This window comes from Colius striatus, chromosome Z (assembly GCF_028858725.1).
Source record: "Colius striatus isolate bColStr4 chromosome Z, bColStr4.1.hap1, whole genome shotgun sequence".
NCBI classification, from domain to species: domain Eukaryota; kingdom Metazoa; phylum Chordata; class Aves; order Coliiformes; family Coliidae; genus Colius; species Colius striatus.
In genome coordinates, this window is record NC_084790.1 from 57,130,363 (window position 1) to 57,150,375 (window position 20,013).

A 20,013-nucleotide genomic window follows, 5' to 3' on the forward strand; every position below is an offset into this window, starting at 1 on the left:
CATATAAATAATATTTAGCTCCATTTTTTTTTTAATAAAAGCTGTACTATTTTCTTCTACTGGTGAAGAAAAAGAAATTCAAAACAATTCAAATCTGGCTCTGTAAACTGAGCAACTGCTTTATTTTGTGAAAAGATTGATTAATAAGGGTAGCTGCAAGGAAAAAAGAGAAAGGAAAAAAGCAACCAACAATAAAAAATAATAAAAATAATCTAAAGTATTTAAGACCTATCCTCAAAGTACACCATAGTTTAAACAATTTGTAAATCTTGGGTAGTCAGTAAATACTACAGGGTAGCTCCCTATGAATAACTGTGTAGCTAATGGCTTGAGGTTAGATGGAACAAGCACATCAGCTTTCCTTCTCCCTCAAGCACAAGTGAAATCAGCTATATTTTCCTAATGTTCTGTGATAGATTAGGCTATAGGCCACAGGTAAACCTCGTGGGGCTGGATAGATATCTCAGCATCAAGAACTAGTGCTTACAGATGGAAAATGTGCAAAACCTATGCAATTGTCCAGCATATTAACTAACTCTCTTTGCAGGACTTCTAGTCCACACAGGCACTTAGTTATCTAGGGGATAACACATCGACTTTCCCTCATTACCTTGCTCATGTAGACAAGCCTTTTCTGAACAGAGCCACAGAAACATGGAAGTTGTGCATTTGGATACTCTCCAAGGTCAAATCTTTCCAGGCAGAGCAGGGGACCAGAAGTCTCAAAGGGAAACAATATCAAAATAAAGACTATAAAAAGGATTGCATACTGCCAAACAGCTCAGCAAGATTTCCAGAAGAAAATGCAAGGGAGTATCTGAGGGGGAAAGGGGGAAATGGTCTTCAGCAGTGCAGCTCTAGTAGTCTGCTGAACAAAATTCATCAGTGCTAGCTAAGGAGAAGTCTTACAAGGTCTACATTATGTCAACCATTATAAAAAGAAGCTTTACGATGCAGAATAATTCTAGCCAGTATGTCTATTTGCTTTTTTTTACTGGGTCTTTGTCTAAGGATCAGAATTTATTCCTGCTAAGCTTATGAATTTGCTGTTTTTCACAGAATCATAAAATTACAGAATGGTAGGGGCTGGAATGAATCTTTAGAGATCATCTAGTCCAATTTCCCTGCTAAAGCAGGTCAACCTAGATCATGTCGCACAGAAACACATCCAGAAGAGTTTTGATAACCTCCAAGGAAGGAGACTCCACAACCTCCCTGGGCAGCCTGTGCCAGGGCTCCCTCACCCTCACAGTGAAATAGTTTTATGTTTAGATGGAACTTTCTGTGTTCCAGCTTCAACCCATTACCTCTTGTCCTGTCACTAGATACAACAATAAAAAGAGATGTCCCAACCTCCTGACACCCACCATTTAGATATTTGTAAATATTAATGAGATCCTCCCTCAGTCTCCTCCAGACTAAACAGCCCCAGTTCCCGCAGCCTTTCCTCATAAGAAAGATGTTAAATTCCCCTGATCATCTTGGTGGCTCTGTGCTGGACTCTCTCTAGAAGTTCTCTGTCCCTCTTGAGCTGGAGAGCCCAGAACTGGACACAGGACTCCAGATGAGGCCTCATCAGGGCAGAGTAGAAGAGGAGGAGCAGTTTTGTTAAATATTCATAGCTAAAACCTATATGCTGCTTCTTTGAACCATGAGTTCTTCTCAGATAAAATCTCTAGAGGTTTACCTTCTGATGTGACAACAATTAATTTGTGTCACACATGTCCCAGTAGGCACGTTCAAAGAGAAAATATTTAAGCTTGGAAAGAAGCAGGACACAGAATAAGCTAATGAAGAGAAAAAAAATATGCTCAAATTGAGAATAAAACAAAGGCAGAGAAGGAAAGGGTTTCTGTTTAAGGATTATCAAACATTCCTCTCTGAAAATGGAGAATGAATTAAAGATCTGGAGCAATGTACTAAAACCATCGGTCCTGCACTGAAGCAAGTTATAGCATGTTTGGTTACACAGCCCACAGATGGTAAGAGTCACTGTTGCAGTCCATGACAATTTGTCAAGAATAAAGGTGCAAAACAACTATTTTTGTGTCCTGACAGAAACAGGTGCACTTCCACACTTTGGCTTGCATATAGAGAAGTAGAAGGAGAAGGTAATCCATTTTCTGCTCAACATCAATTACACTATGGTTGAACTTTTTCCCAGAAAACTTGTTAATGTGTTGTCCTGATGCCAGTTCAGATGTTACTTGCCAAAATAGCCTCACCCCACTGAAAGCCATCCTTAGCAATAGATCAGAGAGTAAGGGCTTGAATAAGGCCAGCTTTGTGCAGTGGAAGTTGTCCTTGCAAAGACTACAGCAAGTGTTTTGTTCATTTCAGAGACTCTTTTTCTCTGTTTCTTTGTTTCGTTACCCTTTACAGCACCTTGTCAGAATTTAGCGTTTCAGGATACTCCAACATGATCATTGTCTTTTTATTTAATTATCAAACTATATAGTTAAACAGAAAGTTTCAAGCATTGTCTAAGTAATGTATCTTTGCTACTTACTTCAGCCTGACCTTGAAAATGCCATTGGAGGAATTTTGTGTTATTTTTTGAAATGTCTGTTAAATGTTAATTTCCCCAGTGTTCTTTGTCTGTTTTCAAGTGAGCCTTTCTTTGCAAGTAATTAAAAAAAAACAAAAACACAAAATACAACACTTCACAGTTGCACAGTTTTGAATTCAAGTATTTGTCTCTGACCTTTGCTAAAATTTGTAAAATCACAAGGAGATAAGCATGAAAGAAATCATGTGCTGTTCAAGTACTTAAAGTCCAGGGAAATGCAGTGAAGTAGAAAGGGGATTAATAGAAGGAGAGTGAGGCCAACCCCTACTGTGTTGGCAGAAGAAGGATTAGTAAGCAGACTGAACCAGGAGAGAAATTAGCAGTGCTTATTTTGGATTAGACACAGTTGTAGGACGTGCAGAGATAGAACAGCATCTCAGCAGGGAAGAGGTACCAGAAAAAGAGAACAGGTACAATGCATGAACTATTGTAGCTTCACTTTCTAGTGGAGCTGCTATTAGAGAATTGCAAGGGAACAGAGGGGAACTGCTGAGCAGAGAACAAAAATATGCTAAATGAAGAAAAGAAAGGCATGAACAGTGGGAGGGGGTGGTTTTGAAAAAAAAAAGAGGGTTCTGAAAACCAGTGCCTGAAGACAGGTTTTGGCATTTTGAGGTAGTGAAGTAAAACTGTCTGGCAGGTGTACTATGTGAATGAAAATTTCAGGAGCACTTACAAGTCACTGAGCAAATATAGTCCTAGGTGTTTACTATCTTTTATGCAGATAATGAGAGAAGACCTTTAGTATCTCTAGCCAGAGTTATCCTTTTTTCCAGTCAGCATATCAAAGTCTGGAGGATCGGAGGACTGGGTTTGGAGGCACTTTGTGAAAGGGAAGGGATAGCCTGGGCATTCTCACCTCTCTCTTTCTCCCTCCCTTTCCCTGTCCCCTCTCTGTCTTGCAGAGGGAGCTGGGTGTCCCACCACAGGAGAGAAGCCAGCGCATGTGGACAGCCAACTCTCAGAGGCAGCTGGCTCCTCTGGATCCATCATCATGCAGCTCCTCACAATGATGGTCCTTTCTCTGACGCTGTTCTTTAGCATGCTCGGCCAAGTTGGAGCTCAATTCCCTCGCCAGTGTGCCACCGTTGAGTCCCTGCAGAGTGGCATGTGCTGCCCAGACTATTTCCCTGTGTTTGGGCCAGGTACTGACCGGTGTGGCGTGTCTACAGGCAGGGGCAGGTGTGTGCCAGTGACTGTCGACTCACGACCTCACGGCCCACAGTATATCCACGACGGGCGGGATGACCGTGAGCAGTGGCCCATACGCTTCTTCAACCAAACTTGTCGGTGCAATGGCAACTTCTCCAGCTACAACTGTGGTTCGTGTCGCCCTGGCTGGAGTGGACCTACCTGTAACCAACAAGTCAATATAGGTAAGAACATTGGAAAGATGGCATGAAAATTTCAAGGTGGCAGTGCTTGCTTCTAAAAGTTCTTTTAAATGCATGTTTCTTGTCTTTAAAATACAAACGCCCCTCTCACCTACCTAGTAAACGTATGTTGCCATAGGGGTAATTACAGCAGCTGCTGGGTGAGTTGTTCAGCTTGTGTACCAAGCACTTAGATTTACTACCCAATAAAATGAAGAAACAAAACCCACAGTCATTGCAGGATTACGACAGAGTCCACTAGAGAATAGAACATCTAAGTTCAAAAAATGGCATTCTTTGGAATTATTTCAGAGTTTAACCATGTCTATAAACAGGTGTGTGTTTGCAAGTATGACTGGGAATAATACAGATCTATATATAACGTTTAATACTTTGTGACTATTTCAAGTATAACAGCAGGTCTTTTGATTCAAAAACAGTTAATACATTCCTAAGCTATGCACTTGCTCTTGTAAATTTTTACTTACCTCCTTATTGTCAGTATCTTTAAAAGTCTCAACCCCTGATGATGAGTTGCTTAGTAAAATCAGTACAGGAACTAGTGGACCTTTCTGAGAGCTCCCTCAATTTCAGTTTAGTTCAGAATATCAGTAAACAGATGCCTAATTTTTTTGGAACAGTTATGAAATCCTTGCGGGACTGGAAAAATGTTTAATATTGTAGGCAAATTGAAAAAGACAAGCAGGTTTGGAGACAGTTCCTTGTTCTCAAATCAAACCCATTTGAACACACAGGATTTCAGTCTTTATTAGTGAAAATCTGAAGGTGTTATGGAAATCCTGTAAAATCCATAGTGGTCAAATGAGTGATGGGTTCTGTTGACATAAGAAACAACAGGTCTCTAGTGTAGTGCCTTTTGCAGAAACAAAAATCAACACCCCCATTGTTTTTAGCAAATAGGAAACACTCTGTGAACGTGAGTGTTCCATCAAGGGTTAACAAAGGGCTGCTTACCAATTCTAAACCTTAACAATAGGATTCCTTAAAAATGATTTATTGAGGGCTATGGGAAAGGTCTTAGGATTTTATTCATCCTTTGAGGTTGAAGAAGCCAACTAGAAAGCAGAAAGTATGATTTATGCATTGGATCTGCTAAGCCAGGTTGCACCCTCCTTTGCTCTAACCTGTTCTCATTAACAATGAAAAATCTGCAAAATAGACAAGAATAAAATACACACAAACCTTGCAAAGTAAATCTGGAGATAGGCAAAAAGCAGCTTTAGCTGACTTGATAGGTATACAGAAGCAATTTTTGCTTTTCTTGCTTATTAAATCCTTTTTTACTCTGTAAAATGCTAAGCAAATCAGATTTATCATGCATGCCAACATGACTTTAAATAGGGGAAATTAGCTTCTTGTTATGCTTTAAGCTCCCACATGGAGTCACCTCTTTTGTCCATCTACAGAGCTGCCCTCATCTGCTCAGACTTTGTTGGATTTCAGTCAATATATCCATACAAATAGCTGTAAAATGCAGTTTGGTGCCTTCATATCATCTAAATTTAACAACAGTCCAAATTTTTATTGTGGTTCATGCATATGTTTTGAAAACTGAAAATGTTAAAAAGTCTGCACAAATGAAAAATAGATGGATATTTTTAGTGTACTCCTTAAAATTCATAACAAGTAACCCCTAAATGACTAGGGTTAGCTTATCAGTTCAGTTCTGCAAAACAGAAAAGCATGTTTCAGGATACAGAGTCCTTGGATAAAACTCATATTTCAAAAAGTATTTCTACTTCAAAGAAAGTAAAATCAACTTGATCTAGTGAAACTTAATTTAATTCTTTATATTGATTCATACTTAAGACCTTTTGCTTCTCATATCAAATAGCCTGTCACTCATTTAGACAATTATGGATTTTACAGTATTTTTTTTTTAATGAAAATGAGTGTATGTTGAAGAATAATGTGAAGACTTCTGTGTCTTAATCTAAACTTAGCCTGAAATCTCAGTCCAAGTGAAAACATTCTGGACTGGGACTGAGGTGATGTAGACGCCTGTTGCTGCCATATTGGTATTTCAACAAGTCAATTTTCTTCCTCATGTCACTCTCTGTATGTGGACAACAGTATTTTCAAATGGTTTTGAGATACAGTGCTAAAAGGGCCTAATGTATGGCTGCTGTTAATAGGAGCAGGTAATGACATTAGAGAGGCTGTTATAATGCGTGAAATTCACAATTTACTGGTGAATCTGCCATTTTTTACTCCTGTAAGTTCGGATTTGAATGTCTACTACTTCAGTAACTTGCTGCTTCTATATCCTCACAGTCAGAAGGAATCTTTTGGATCTGAGTACAGAAGATAGAAGGCGCTTTGTGAATGCCTTACATCAAGCCAAGGTGACAATACATCCTGACATTGTTATTGCCACACGAAGACGTGAGGAAATATTTGGACCAGATGGCAACACACCACAGTTCGAGAATATCTCCATTTATAACTACTTTGTGTGGTCTCATTATTATTCTGTCAGGAAGACTTTCCTTGGTGCAGGGCAGCAGAGTTTTGGAGGAATTGATTTCTCTCATGAGGGACCAGCTTTTGTCACATGGCATAGGTACCATCTACTGCAACTTGAAAGAGACATGCAGGTAAAGTTCACGTTAAAGCTGAGCCATGTGTTCATGCTATACTTTGCAGAGTTAAAGAACTTCTTCCCATATTCTAGCAGGCAAAAAATTGGCCCAGTTCTTTCTACGCATTGAAATAATTCTGCATCAATTTCGGTAATTCTTTTGGTACACTAAACCACGCTTAGGTGCATTTAGGGTTTAGACTGTCATTGTTATAGAGATGCTAAAAATAATATCTCAATCAGAATAATGGAAAATGTAAAAGCTACATAAAAATCTCCTGTAAAAATAATAGATTCAAATGCTAAATATAGCCACAGAAGAAATTTTATTGGATATTTATTTCAATATAAAGTCCCTAACTGTTGACTAAGTTAGTCTAATTAAAGCAGTAGAAATTCTAAAGAAAATATTACAGAGATGGCTTGGAGTTTCAGAATCACATTTTACTTGCATAATTACTGTAACTACCTGATTAGTGTTTTGTTATACTCTGTTCCATGATTCAGTGATTCTCTTGTTTCTCTTTTCTTGTGCTGACCTATCCATAACAGGAACATATTATTTTATAGACCATCATCCTTCTTTAAAAAAAGAGAGAATTAAGTTTTCAAGGTCAGGATTAAAGAGCTTTTGAAATCTGTTCAAGTGTTTCCACTAGCTTCAATAGCTCTAAGGCACAAACTTCCCACAAAAACTCTTGGTGTTTTCTTGGTATTTTCATATTTATGGTAGTAAACCTGATCATTAGTTAAGCTAATCTGGCTGGCCAACACATCCTGGTATATAAATACTGGAAGCCAGGACACATTCCACAACTGTTCAACTCAAACAAAACCATTACTATTCAAAGGGACAGTATCCAGTTTCATCACTTTTCCTTCTGTTCAGCTGTTCCATAGTTGGCTTAGTTATTCTGTGTGCTAGAAATGCTGCTTTTGTTGACAAGCCATTAAAAAGTAGTTGGAAAAATGAGATATCAGTATTAAGTGATATTTCTTACTACTCACAATATGATTTCATGGAGAGAGATCCATGTCTCAATTAAACAATCTGTTCAGTTGAAAACAGATATCAATGTGAAAAACTACCTAAAGATTTTACATAGAGTTCATAGATTTTCAGTAGATTTCCTCTCCTCCATGAGGAAAGACTCTGACTCTTACTAAGATGCATTTAGCTGTTTTTTTACATCTTTCTAGCAGTAAATATTAGAGCTATCTGGAGCACAAATGTAGTAATACCATATGTATGTGGTTTAGAACATGTTGCAGGATCCCACTTTTGGGTTGCCCTACTGGAACTTTGCAACAGGACAAAACACCTGTGATATCTGCTCAGATGACTTGATGGGAGCTAGGAGCAATTTTGATGTCTCTCTTATCAGCCAGAACTCAATCTTCTCTCAATGGCGAGTGATATGTGAGAGTATAGAAGACTATGAAACTTTGGGAACCATCTGTAACAGTGAGTATGAATGCTGGCATATATTTGAAGAGAAAATCTTTTTAATAATAAATAAGTATAATACTTTAGATTGCAATGGCTTTTCCCAGCCAAAAAGTCCTTAAGTGCTTTTTGAGTAGTCTTGATCCAAATTTGATCATTTTTTTGAGATGGTACATACTTACCATCTGTCTTGCACTGAGGCATCAAGCACTTCAAAAATGGATCAGGAGCTTGCAGCAGAGGAAGAGGTAAATGCTTTGACTTCTGTTCTTCTGCAGGGTCTATTCATCTCCTGTGCCATAAATAATTAATCCTGACAGTGCCATTTCTTAACTGAAGCTAAGGTTTTCTTCTGACTGCTCTATATATCAGCATCTTGGCATTCTGCTTCTAAAAGAACATCAACAAATACACCTGTTAACTGTGTGCAGCATGTTTTGAATGTGAAGAATATTGAATCCTAACACATTTGCCTCAGCTACAACAGATAAAATGTCTCATCAAGATTGTTTTTTATTCATCATCTTCATGCAAAAACTCATCATGGGAATAGCGGAATAAATAGGGGTAAAACACAAATTGGGTTAGTCACCTACAAAATCAAATATAGTCCTTTCCCCAGCTACTGTCAGGACATTCTCGAAACTGTTGTCCTTGGTCTCATCAAGAAACTGCATTGAAAAATTACAGAAATGTTCCCAAAAAACTTACAGAACCATAAATTTCAGTAAGAGGCTTCTAGATGATTTTTTATGTTCTGGTATGGAGAATCTGGCATAGAGAACCCCATGAAGATTCAGATTCTTTGCCTGACACAAGAAATTTATCCATTCATTCAGTTTGAGTATCATTTGCTAGGGATTTGTTTTCCCTACAGTTCAGTCACTAGAAGGATGCATTCTGTGGCCTACTGTTTTACTCCAGTACTGTTTTGTCTCTTCTCTCCATCCCCAGGCACTGAGGGTGGTCCCATCCGAAGAAATCCTGCTGGCAATGTTGCAAGGCCTATGGTACAGCGTCTCCCAGATCCTGAGGATGTTGCTCAGTGTTTGGAAGTTGGTTTATTTGACACTCCTCCTTTCTATTCCAATTCAACAGACAGTTTCCGCAACACAGTAGAAGGTAAATGTGGCAAGTGAAAGGACCTGGAGTAACTCCAAATAAGCCAAGGGAGCAGGCTTGCCATATTTTCCTGTTGGAAGTATGAGTTTGGAGACAGTCTGTTGGACACAAGGAACACACTGTTCTAAGTGTTAGCTTAAGTGGAAATAAGCTCTAAGTAAATTACTTCATAGCTTATGTCAGTTCTTCAAAGGCATAAAAGCCTCAAAAGTCTGTCACTGGTGTAACAAGTAGAAACTAGCTGAGGTTAGGACCTTGCAACCTAGTAATATGTTGCCATTGCTAAAGACAGCCCTTGCCTGCAGACTGATGCAGCTGCATTCTTAAAGGCAGCAATCCAGTGCTCAGAGCCATTATCCTTACATCTGAATTAAAATGAACACAAGTAAGCAAAAGAAATTGGTAGTATTTCATGAAATGGTACTGAAGTAGTAATTGAGTTCAAGGTATAGGATTTATTGCTAGATATGTTAGTCCTTCTTTCTGGGTCGTATAACTGTGTTCTTCTCTAAGCTCTATGCATTTAATATGAAATTTTTAGTCACCAGCATCTGAATATACACACATTCCAATGCAGAAACCAGCACAAAAATTGTATTTGTGCTGTTCAGTCAGTATCCTGCTAATTGCTTCTGCACTGTAATATTCCAGACTTTTTAACAGTAAAGACTAGGACCCATGAGAAAAGATTACTAAGTGATAGCTCAGATCCCTGCCAGACCTTTAGTAAGTCATCTGTCTCTTTTGTAAAGGCCCAACTCTTACAATGGGGTCGATCTACTCTATTTTTTTTCTCTTGAAGAACAGAAGCAAGAATCTGCTCCAACCTAAATATATATTAATTTTTTGGATGCTTACTACATTTGATAAATAAGCTATCAATATCTGAGTATCTAAACATGGCTTTAGCCAGTCAAGTCTACAGACCCCTTTCTGCAAATTTTGGCCGAAGCTTGATGCTTCACAAGCTGAAATCTAACATGAGAGTTATGAAGTGTTGAGCATTAACAGAGTTACATAAGGTACCTTCACAATACAAATACAAAGCATGTTAAGCTTTCCGAGACTTGTTTGCAGTAAGGATGAAAATAGTGTGTGCAAGCATAACATCTGGCTCATTAGGATTGATGGCAACATACACACTGAAGTCAATAGTTAGTGAACACATACAACTATTTCAGTTATGCTAAAAGATATGTATATATAAATATATATCTTTATTTTTTTGAGATTATATGGTTTATTTTGGCCATCTTTGCATTAAATACAGGCAGCCTTGAACTCCACATTTTCAGCATTCTTTGGTAAAGACTATTTTAATCTGAAAATCATGCATGCTGAGGACATTCCTCAAATGCCAGTAGGTACAGAGTGAGCTACTCATTTGTTAAGCAAGGGAACACAACTTTAGAGACTTTCAGACAAAAAAAATATCCAGCTGAGACTACAGCTTCCACTGTAGTGGAATCTTCACTAGGATTTTTTTGTGTTCTTCTTTCTTTGCATATTCAGGATACAGTGATCCTTCAGGGAAATATGACCCCGCAGTTCGAAGTCTTCACAACTTGGCTCATCTATTTTTGAATGGGACAGGAGGACAAACTCATTTATCACCAAATGATCCCATTTTTGTCCTCCTGCACACATTTACAGATGCTGTTTTTGATGAGTGGTTGCGAAGGTATTCTGCAGGTAAGATGTGCTCACGGATAGAGGTGGGATGGATGGTTATCAGTCTTTGTAGTTACAGGAATTCAGCTGCTTCTTGTGGCACAGCAAGATGCTCCTAAGCTTAGAGAGAGGACTGGAATTTTAACAGTTAATACAGTTAACAGAGACAAAGTAATAATAAGCAAGCTCCCTTCCCACTGACATCCATTTTCAAATCACTGTTCATGAAGAGAGTTCACCAGGGATACCAGGCACAATTCCAGAAAACAAAATGTGTAAATACATTGTTTCCATAGAGCAAAAACAGTGCAATCATGGAAGATCTAAATATGTCACAGACATTCTGTCTTTGTATGAATTAAGTATTTGCATTTCTTCTTAAAAAACAATCAGATGCCACACATGCCCTTGTGATTCATTTTGACGACCTTTGTAATTTACTACCAGCATTTCGTAGCCATTTGCACAATCCTTACAAGGATCATAATTGTTGCCTCCCTTGCTTCTTTAACTCCAAAAGAGAGAAAAGGAATAAAGGCAAGAAGTGAAGGAGAGATGGGAAGGAAGGAAATGCCAGGAAGGAAGACAAAAAGAATTAAAGAAAGGAGATTGGCATCAACAAACCAGGGAGGAGCTCTGTGTGACACTAATGTCTGTGCATTAGCTTGCACAAAGCAGTGTCTGTATTCCTCTTACGACAATCCAGCTCCCTCTTCCTTCTTCTCAGAAAATAGCTGCTGTTGCGCAACTGAGGCTTCTTTGTGCAGCTTCCACAACCTGTCTTATGTATTTCTCCGATGTCAACTATCAGAGAGCCATTGTGTCCCCTTGTGGTACTGACGTGACTTATCACAAGCTTCGCATTATCTTACAAAGATGGATTTTTTTTAAATCTGATTTCCTTCTGGTTTACCATAAGAGTGCAAAAAAAAATCCACTGCACTTCGTATCAGCTGCCCTCCTGAACTGTATGAGAGAGCTCTTCAACATTGTTATAGTCAGAAAAAGATAGATCTTAGCAAAAAGGTATTCTAAGTCGTTCATGTATACATATTTCTCCTTTTCCATGTGAAAAGAAATTAAAAGCCCAATACAGGCAGAAAGATTTATGAATTACTGATTATTTACGTTAAAAAAAACACCAACAACAAAAAAAAAAACAGATACCATTACTGATCTTGCTTTCAGAACAGAGCAGAGCACTCTGTTCTGGATCTGTCCCACTGGAAAACCAGTCCTTCTACATGAACTTAATTTAGGAACAAAAAAAAAATTAGGTACTCCAAACCCTGAGTTACTGGGGAAAAAAAAAAATCAAAGTAGTGCAAATTATTTTGATTTAATTTACAGACATGTGATTTGCCTTTCAAATTTAGATATCTCAACGTATCCGCTGGAGAACGCCCCTATTGGACACAACCGACAGTACAATATGGTGCCTTTCTGGCCTCCAGTTACCAATAATGAAATGTTTGTTACTGCACCAGAAAACCTGGGATATAGCTATGAGGTCGAGTGGCCAGGTAAACTGTCCAACCTAGATGCATCCTCTTTTATTCTCATTCTATTTTTCTCCCTTTAAATTTATGCATCATGTTGATGCCTTTGTGAAGATTTGTTTCACTTTCTTGCCTGGTTTTCCAGACTAGTTGTACTTGAGATTTATTTCAGCTACACAGCTACTTATTATACATTGTTCCTGAACAAAACTTTCACTATCCATTTTAGTTTTTTGATAACTTCTCATTTGGACTCAAACCTTGCAAAAAGTCCTGATTTCTATAACATATGCCAGAGAATGAAAATTTCTCACAAATTAGATAGTGGAAGAAAGGTCCAGGACTGTTTTAAGTGTGTAACAAGAGAGACTGAAATATTCTCACATCTTGGAACAAATATTATCAACCAAAATTTAAACTAGTTCTACTTCACAACTCTTTGAATAATAATAGATGCTAAGCCTTGGCCTTTCCTTCCAATCTATATGCATACACTTGACATTCACTTTTAATAACATTCCCGTTTGGTTTCCTTCCTGTAGGTCGAGCTCTTCGTGTCACAGAGATGATAACGATCGCAATAGTGACTGCACTGGTTCTTGTTGCAGTCATCTTTGCTACAGCCGCATGTATCGTACGTGCTAAGAAAAATAAGGATGAGTTGCATCAGCCTCTTCTTACTGACCAGTATCAGCACTACTCGGATGATTATGATGGCATACCGGCACCCAGTCAGTCTGTTGTTTGAAGAGATACCACTTTTTTGCATTTGACTGAAGCTGTTTATTTTGCCGTGTTTTATAAATGGTGGTCATCCATCTGCTTTAAAATAAAGAGCATAAACTGTCATCTGTCTTGAGAAGTTTGCTTCAGGCTTCACCTCCTTTTTCATTACACCTAGGCATCAATAAGTCACATTTGCAACATTAATTCTGTGTTGATTTTAATATAATCCCATTAAGTCTTCAGGGCTCACATGCAAGACTTTTTCACAAATATTTCTTTAAAATCTGTTAAAATGAAGTTAAACTGCTGATAGCAATCATCTGATTTCACCTAGCCTTTATACCGTGAGTTCTTTTACAGGGTGCTTTTGTGAAAAGGTCAAGCCTAGACTAGGACAGTAACAGAATCCAAAATACAAGTAGACATCTTGGCTAGGCAAGGGGAAATGTGTTTCAAAATAGTCAGCATGCCAGGCAGGGAGCTACAAGGGAACTCTGGGGGCAACAGTGTGTTTGAAATCCAACTTCATTCACAGAACACAGTTTTGATCTTATTGCTGCTTCCAGGTGGATCTGTGAAAAGAAGTTCACCACTGAGAAGCCACTCCAACATTAAGACACTTCAGTTATATGTTCAAGCACAGTTGCCCAAAGGCAACATCAATTTGAAAGGAAAGCTGGCAGCAGCCTTTGTTTAATTTTATTTTTATTTTCCACTGCCTTGCTCTGGTTCTCTCTTCTGCTATCCCCACGGCAGGGCATTCTCCTCAGCAATGAGACACCTTGCTTCAATTCCCTTCTGTGGGAACTGAAACCCACATCTCCTATACTTTGAGAGAAACCCCTAGGCATCAAAATGGAGAATAAACTTTGAAAAATAGCCCTACGCAACTGCTGTTGAATTTATTCAACATGAGCCAGTAGGAGAGCAACAAACTGACACCTGCCTTTTCAGCCTGAGGTAGGGCTTGAGGAATCTGGCTTCAAGCCTCACCTCCTCTGTCTCATCATAACTGAGTACCAATAAATCATCTGATTGTCTTCCTAAGATGGCTTATTGAATCTAATTTAACAGTCATTAGCTGACATACAGAGATGTTCCTGGGTTCAGACTATTGAATCCCAGATCATGTACTCAGCCTTCTAATTGTCAGACTATAAAGACAAGCTGTCTCTCGTCTCTCTTTCAACTTCAACAGAAATGTCAGGTAATTTGGACTGAGCTCCTTTGGTCTGAGGCAGTTCTCCTAGACATTATTAAGCAAAAGCAAGGGTCATGCCTTCTATGAGCTGTGTTAACCTCAGTGATTTCAGTGGATACCAAGTGTTTTCAAAGCACATCTAACCAGTTACAAGAAGGTAAGCAATCTATTGAGAATGAAGTAAGTAGGAAAAGTATTCCTGGATAGGGAGGTAGAAGATGAGCTATCACTTTAACACATCTTACCAAGCATGAGGCATGGACAACAACAAAAACTTACGTACGTAACTAATGCTTTGGAAGAAAGCTTTCATCTGTGGCACCCACAATACAAAGATTAATTAGACAAAGGTCTTTTGGGTTGCGCTTTTGACTTAACTTACAGTGTAAGTTGATCGGTATTTCGTGTACACAAGAAGCTGCTTGGATTTCAACTTAAATGCCTGATTCTGCTGTTCTTGGATGTACTGAGTACAACTTAACAAATAATCCACTTTACTGATTTCAATATACTAAAGCAGGGTGAAATAACGTATTTTGGATTGAGGTCAAGAGACCTAGATTTTATTCTTAGTTCTGTTACTGACCTGCTGAATGTTCTTAGCTAGCATATTTTTACCTCTGTGATTCATTTGACTCATTTATAAAATGAAGATAATAGAGCTTCCTTTCTAAAGTGTTTTTACTTCAGTTCATGAAAAGAGGCATACAGAATCTTGATAGAAGAAAATTAATATGACAAAATCAGAGCTTGTGAAGAGGATATTAGCCATTAAAGCCATTTAATCCTTAAAAGCAAAAGCACATACTCATGTTTTGAACAAGCCACAAGTCTGATGGATCAGAGAATGAGGATATCTGACTGCTAGTTACAGTGCTACACATAATGAAGGAAGCAAGGAAAATTCTCATAACAGGCTTTAAAAAAAAAAAAAAAAAGAGTAGCAAGCACAGAAATTAGAGGGAAAGGGAAACCTACTCTTGGTAACATTACTTGTGATAATGATGCTAAGGGAACCAAAATCTATGACATAACAGGTGATAGGTTCTTTTTGCTAAGTCATTGCCCTAATAGAATATGATTCTGTAATTGTTTTGACTTAGATTGCAGTGACCATATCATCAAAAAAAAAAAAAAAAGGCCTCTTAGGTGACCCCCTACAGTTGGGGATGTTAATGATTTTTTAATGTTTATTTGCCTTCTTAGTTATATAACAGTATCTAAGTTTGACTTTTGAAATTTATTTCCCTTATTAAAAACAAATTAGTTGACAGTAACTAGTGAATTCAAATAATGAAACAGTAATTCAGATTCTCTCCAGACAACATTAAATGAACAGAGGCTTTGAGAATATGCAAGAGGAAACGGGAGCTAAGGTTGGGAATCTCACAAATAAAGGCACCAAAGCAGTTCTTGACCTTGTGTCATGGTTTAAGTCCAGTTGGAAATGAAGCACCACACAGACACTCACTCTGCATGCCACCTCCCTACCCCTGCCATTTTCTGTAGAGTGATGAAGGCCCCGGGGAGAGAGAAGGAGAAAAGATAACCAAGGGCCTTATGGATACAACACCAGGGCAGGGAGGGCTCACTGACAATTATGGTTCTGGGCAAAACAGACTCAACTATTCAACTTAGGGAAGAAAATAAGAACAGTTTAATCTACTACCAATTAGAAACAGGACAGATAGAAAGCAAAAACAGAGCAGGATGATGAGAAAAAATACAACCAGCACTTCAAGATCTGCTTCCCCTCCCTCTTCCCTTTTCCTGGACTCTGCTCCCTGCTCCTGATGGCTCCTCCCCCTCAATGGTGCATGGTGGCAGACAATGGGGAATGTGGCCAGTCCCTCACAAATAGTCTCTACCACTTCTCTCTTCTCAGAGGAGGACTCCTCACATTCTTCCCCTGCTTCAAGGTGAGGTGCCTCCCACGGGACACAGTCCTTTACAAACCTCTTGCATATGAGTCGTTCCCAAGGCCTGCAGCTTGCTCATGTGGGTCTCCTCCATGGCAGCAGAACTTCTGCTCCAACACCACTTCCCCATAGTGCCATGGCCCCTCCAGGCACAGCCACTGTCTCTGCTGTGGGGCCCTCCACAAGCTGCTAGCAGATCTCAGCTTCACCATTGTCCCCCACAGGTTTCAGGGGGACAGCTACCATCTCACCATGTGATGCAGGGGGATCTCTGCTCCAGCACATCTCCTCTTCTCTCACTGACTTTAGGGTCTGAATGGTTGCTTCTCTCCTCCAACTCCTTCCATCACCTTACAGAAAAGGACAACACTTCTCTTCTGGCTGCTTCTTCTTAAAAAGAAGATAGTGGAGGTGTCCAAATAGCTCAGCCCCAGAGTGGGTCTGACTCAGAGCTGGGGACAGTTTCGAGCAACTTCTTACAGGAGCCACTGTTACAGTCCCTTCCTCATTACCAGAAATGGCTCCACACAAATCCAAAACACTTTGGAAATGAAATATTGAAAAAGTTCTTTGACAATGTATTAAATGCATGATCCAGACACATATTTTTTATGTCAGTGATAGTCAAACTCCATTTTCAGTACAATGAACTATGCTCACCTTGTACATAAAGAGTTAAAGGCTTGCAGAATGAGAGACAAAAACTGTGCTACAAGACAGAAAATAAGCCATATATTGCACCAAGATAGCAGGTAATTTTCACCCAAGAACTTAAAAATTACATATAAAAATGTAACTCCATCTATGTCATGTCTGAATAATTTTAGAGGTCAGATGAATTATTGTACAATTACAAGCAGCAGTATTTTATGGGGAAGAGTGCCACTGTGCCGCTATGAACTTATTAATTTAGATTCAATGGGATGACAGTCTCCAAAACAAACATTGAAAATACAACTGGAATCAAATACGGCATAGACTTCTCAAAGTTAGAGCATGTTAGCTAGCTTAATAGGATTCTTTGATAAGATAATTCAAAGATTTTATTTAGGAATTATGTTGTTGCTGAAGCCTTTGATAAAATGTTATGTGCTTAAGCCTAAAAAGTTAGGAATTGGAATAGAAACTGCAGACTGGGAAGAGGGTTGATTAGTAGAGAGATGATGACATGATATTGAAAAAGGTACCAGGGCTATAGGTCTAGTCCCTGTAGCCCTTGACTAGCAGAATTATGAAGGATGAATCATCCTTATTTAGTTCTATCAAGAGAGATGTTGATACACAAAATCGCACTATGTGGATCATCATCACCCTTAGGACAGTACTGGAAGAGAACATGCAGAGGGATAAGGATAACCTGCAGAACAACCTTGCAAACTTCAGGATTTGCAGACAGGTGATGGGAAGTGAAGCAGCACAGTAATAATATCTTCCCTTACATTCCACTAACAAAGATTTCTATTCCCACATGCAAAATTTTCCAGTAAGCAATAAAAAAAGCATTACATACAAGCTTATAACAATCTTATGCTACCACCATCTTACCAGTGGGAAAAGAGGCAGTTGGTCATACGATGTAGCATAGTTTGTTAAATAAATATAGCATATATCCTGGATGTTGCAAAGATTCTTCAAGTTGTCTACTTACAATAAAGGCAGCAGCTGGGGAAGAAAATCCCTTACAAAATGGTGCTTCTACATGAAAGAACAGATTTTTCAAACGTCAATGGAAGAATTCAGCAGAAGCTGTTAACTTCCAGTTAACTTCCTCCTAACCGCGGGTAGTAAAACTATTGCTTGCATGAACACCTTTGGACACAAAGCTGAATTATTTTTGTAACTTAGAGAAACCTAGAAGTTTCACCACTGCTATGGGTGGGAGGGCTGAGTAACACTGATTAATAGTGTCTTTATGTTGCCATAGAACTGGAATGACTCCCCAGATGAGATATATTGCTGATATGTATTCAGTTTGCCATCTTAAAATTTTTTATTGTCAAAAAATTGCCTACCAGCTAAACACTTGACTGCCAGAAGAACAATTTGACAAGGAATCATACAGAATCACGGAATATTAAGGGTTGGAAGGGACCTCGAAAGATCATCTAATCCAACCCCCCTGCCAGTGCAGGACCGTCTAGAGTAGGTCACACAGGAACTCATCCAGATGGGTTTTGAATGTCTGCAGATAAGGAAGCCTGATTAAAGCTGAGATGTCTATTTTCAAAACAATAATTGGGGGAGGGAAGTAAATAATGTAAAAAAAAAAAGTAACACAATTTCTAATTTTTGTAAATGTAACAGTAATTTGGGGAAAAAACAACCCCAAACCTCTTTAAACTGAATGGATTTGGATTTTATAACTACTAAGAACTGTTCGAGGAACAGAAATCGTATCCTTCTGAAGTCAGTGCCCCTGATCAGTACAACATGGGCTCACAGTCCTTTGCTTGATGCAAAGGTAGCTGCTAAAGAAAAGTGATGCTGCAGAACTAAACACCCTTAATTTGAAGCTGAGCTGGTGATAGGATAGCTGCCTAAGAGGATTTAAGTCTGTTTAGTACTGGAGTCAAGTTTTGTTTTGCTTCAGTTCAGAAAGGTTGGTAGAAAACTACTGATACGGATAACAGGCCTTGTGCTGAATGAAAATTTTCCAAAGGAAAAAATCTCAAAGGAGACGAAAGGAGGGGGAGAAAATGTTTGTTTGGAATCTGAAAGTTTTGTTGTAGCTGAAATGGTCTCAGGCTATTAAGCTTGAAGTTGCAGGAAAAACAGTATTTTTCCCTCGACTATCAGATAAAATATTAGAAAAAGAAAAAGGAGCTCCAAACACTATCATTGCACCTAAGGCCTCCAAGTGGAATTTTGTCTCTTTGTAACCTTCTACAGAATAATATATAGGGATGATTCGCAGTACGACTGGCAGAGTTCAAGACAAAAACGGAATAAAATTAAGTAGTGTCGAGTCATTGAATTATTATGTTGTTCAATGAAATAGAAGGGCAAATGCTGCTTTCAACTGGTCTTTTGAGGACAGAGATTATCTGTATTTCTTATTTACTAATTTAGAAAGGAAAAAAAACCCAAAACTCTCAACCTTGCTAACACCTACCAGGCAATTACATTTAATTTCAGCATAAAGCAAAAGTTTCACGTTTAAAATAAGGTGAAGTTTTCATGTTGTGTTTCCTTAGGAACAGTATCACACAGTTAGGCCAGAGTTTCACAATCGCTCACAGCAACCTTCCTTCATGCTGTGATGTACACAACACAGGGCCGTCTGCTGCAGGCCACGTTTGCTGCTCGCCACACTGTGGCCCCACACCAAACCATCCTGCTGACCACACCATGGTCCCACACCAACCCATCCTACTGACCATATCATGGCCCCATATCAAACCATCCTGCTCACCACACTGTGGCCCCCCACCAAACCATCCTGCTCACCACACATGGCCCCGCATCAAGCCATCCTGCTCAACACAGTTTCCCCGTACCAAACCATCGTGCTGACCACACTGTGGCGCCGCACCAAACCATCCTGCTGGCTACACCGTGGTCCCGCATCCTTCTCGCCACACGGGGGCGCTGCACCGAACAGAATTCCAAATTGTTGCAGGGTCATTATTTTAAAAACAAACTCTTAACAGACAAAATACATGCCTACCTGTCTGACAGTAGAAATTATTGTAAATTATGGCTTAAAAGTGTCCAGATACAATTTTTTCACCTGGACACCATCATTCAACAGTAGCCTCAGCTGTGATGTTTACCTCAATTTGCTTTTGGCAAAGGTGCTGTGGCAGTAACCTAGAGCAACTCCAATGCCCCAGAGCACATTTGTTCCCTGAGGCTCTCTGCAGACCCCTGTGCAGCCCTTGCCA

General features: G+C 39.1%; 1 protein-coding gene across 1 annotated transcript; it reads left to right on the plus strand.

Annotated features, from left to right (window-relative positions):
• The first annotated feature begins 3,563 nt into the window (after positions 1 to 3,563).
• TYRP1 (tyrosinase related protein 1) lies at positions 3,564 to 13,031 on the plus strand. Its single transcript, XM_010202256.2, has 7 exons — positions 3,564 to 3,945; positions 6,238 to 6,560; positions 7,805 to 8,009; positions 8,946 to 9,113; positions 10,626 to 10,805; positions 12,161 to 12,307; positions 12,826 to 13,031. Exons 1-7 carry the CDS (start codon positions 3,564 to 3,566, stop codon positions 13,029 to 13,031), a joined length of 1,611 nt encoding a protein of 536 aa, XP_010200558.2.
• Positions 13,032 to 20,013: the final 6,982 nt, after the last annotated feature.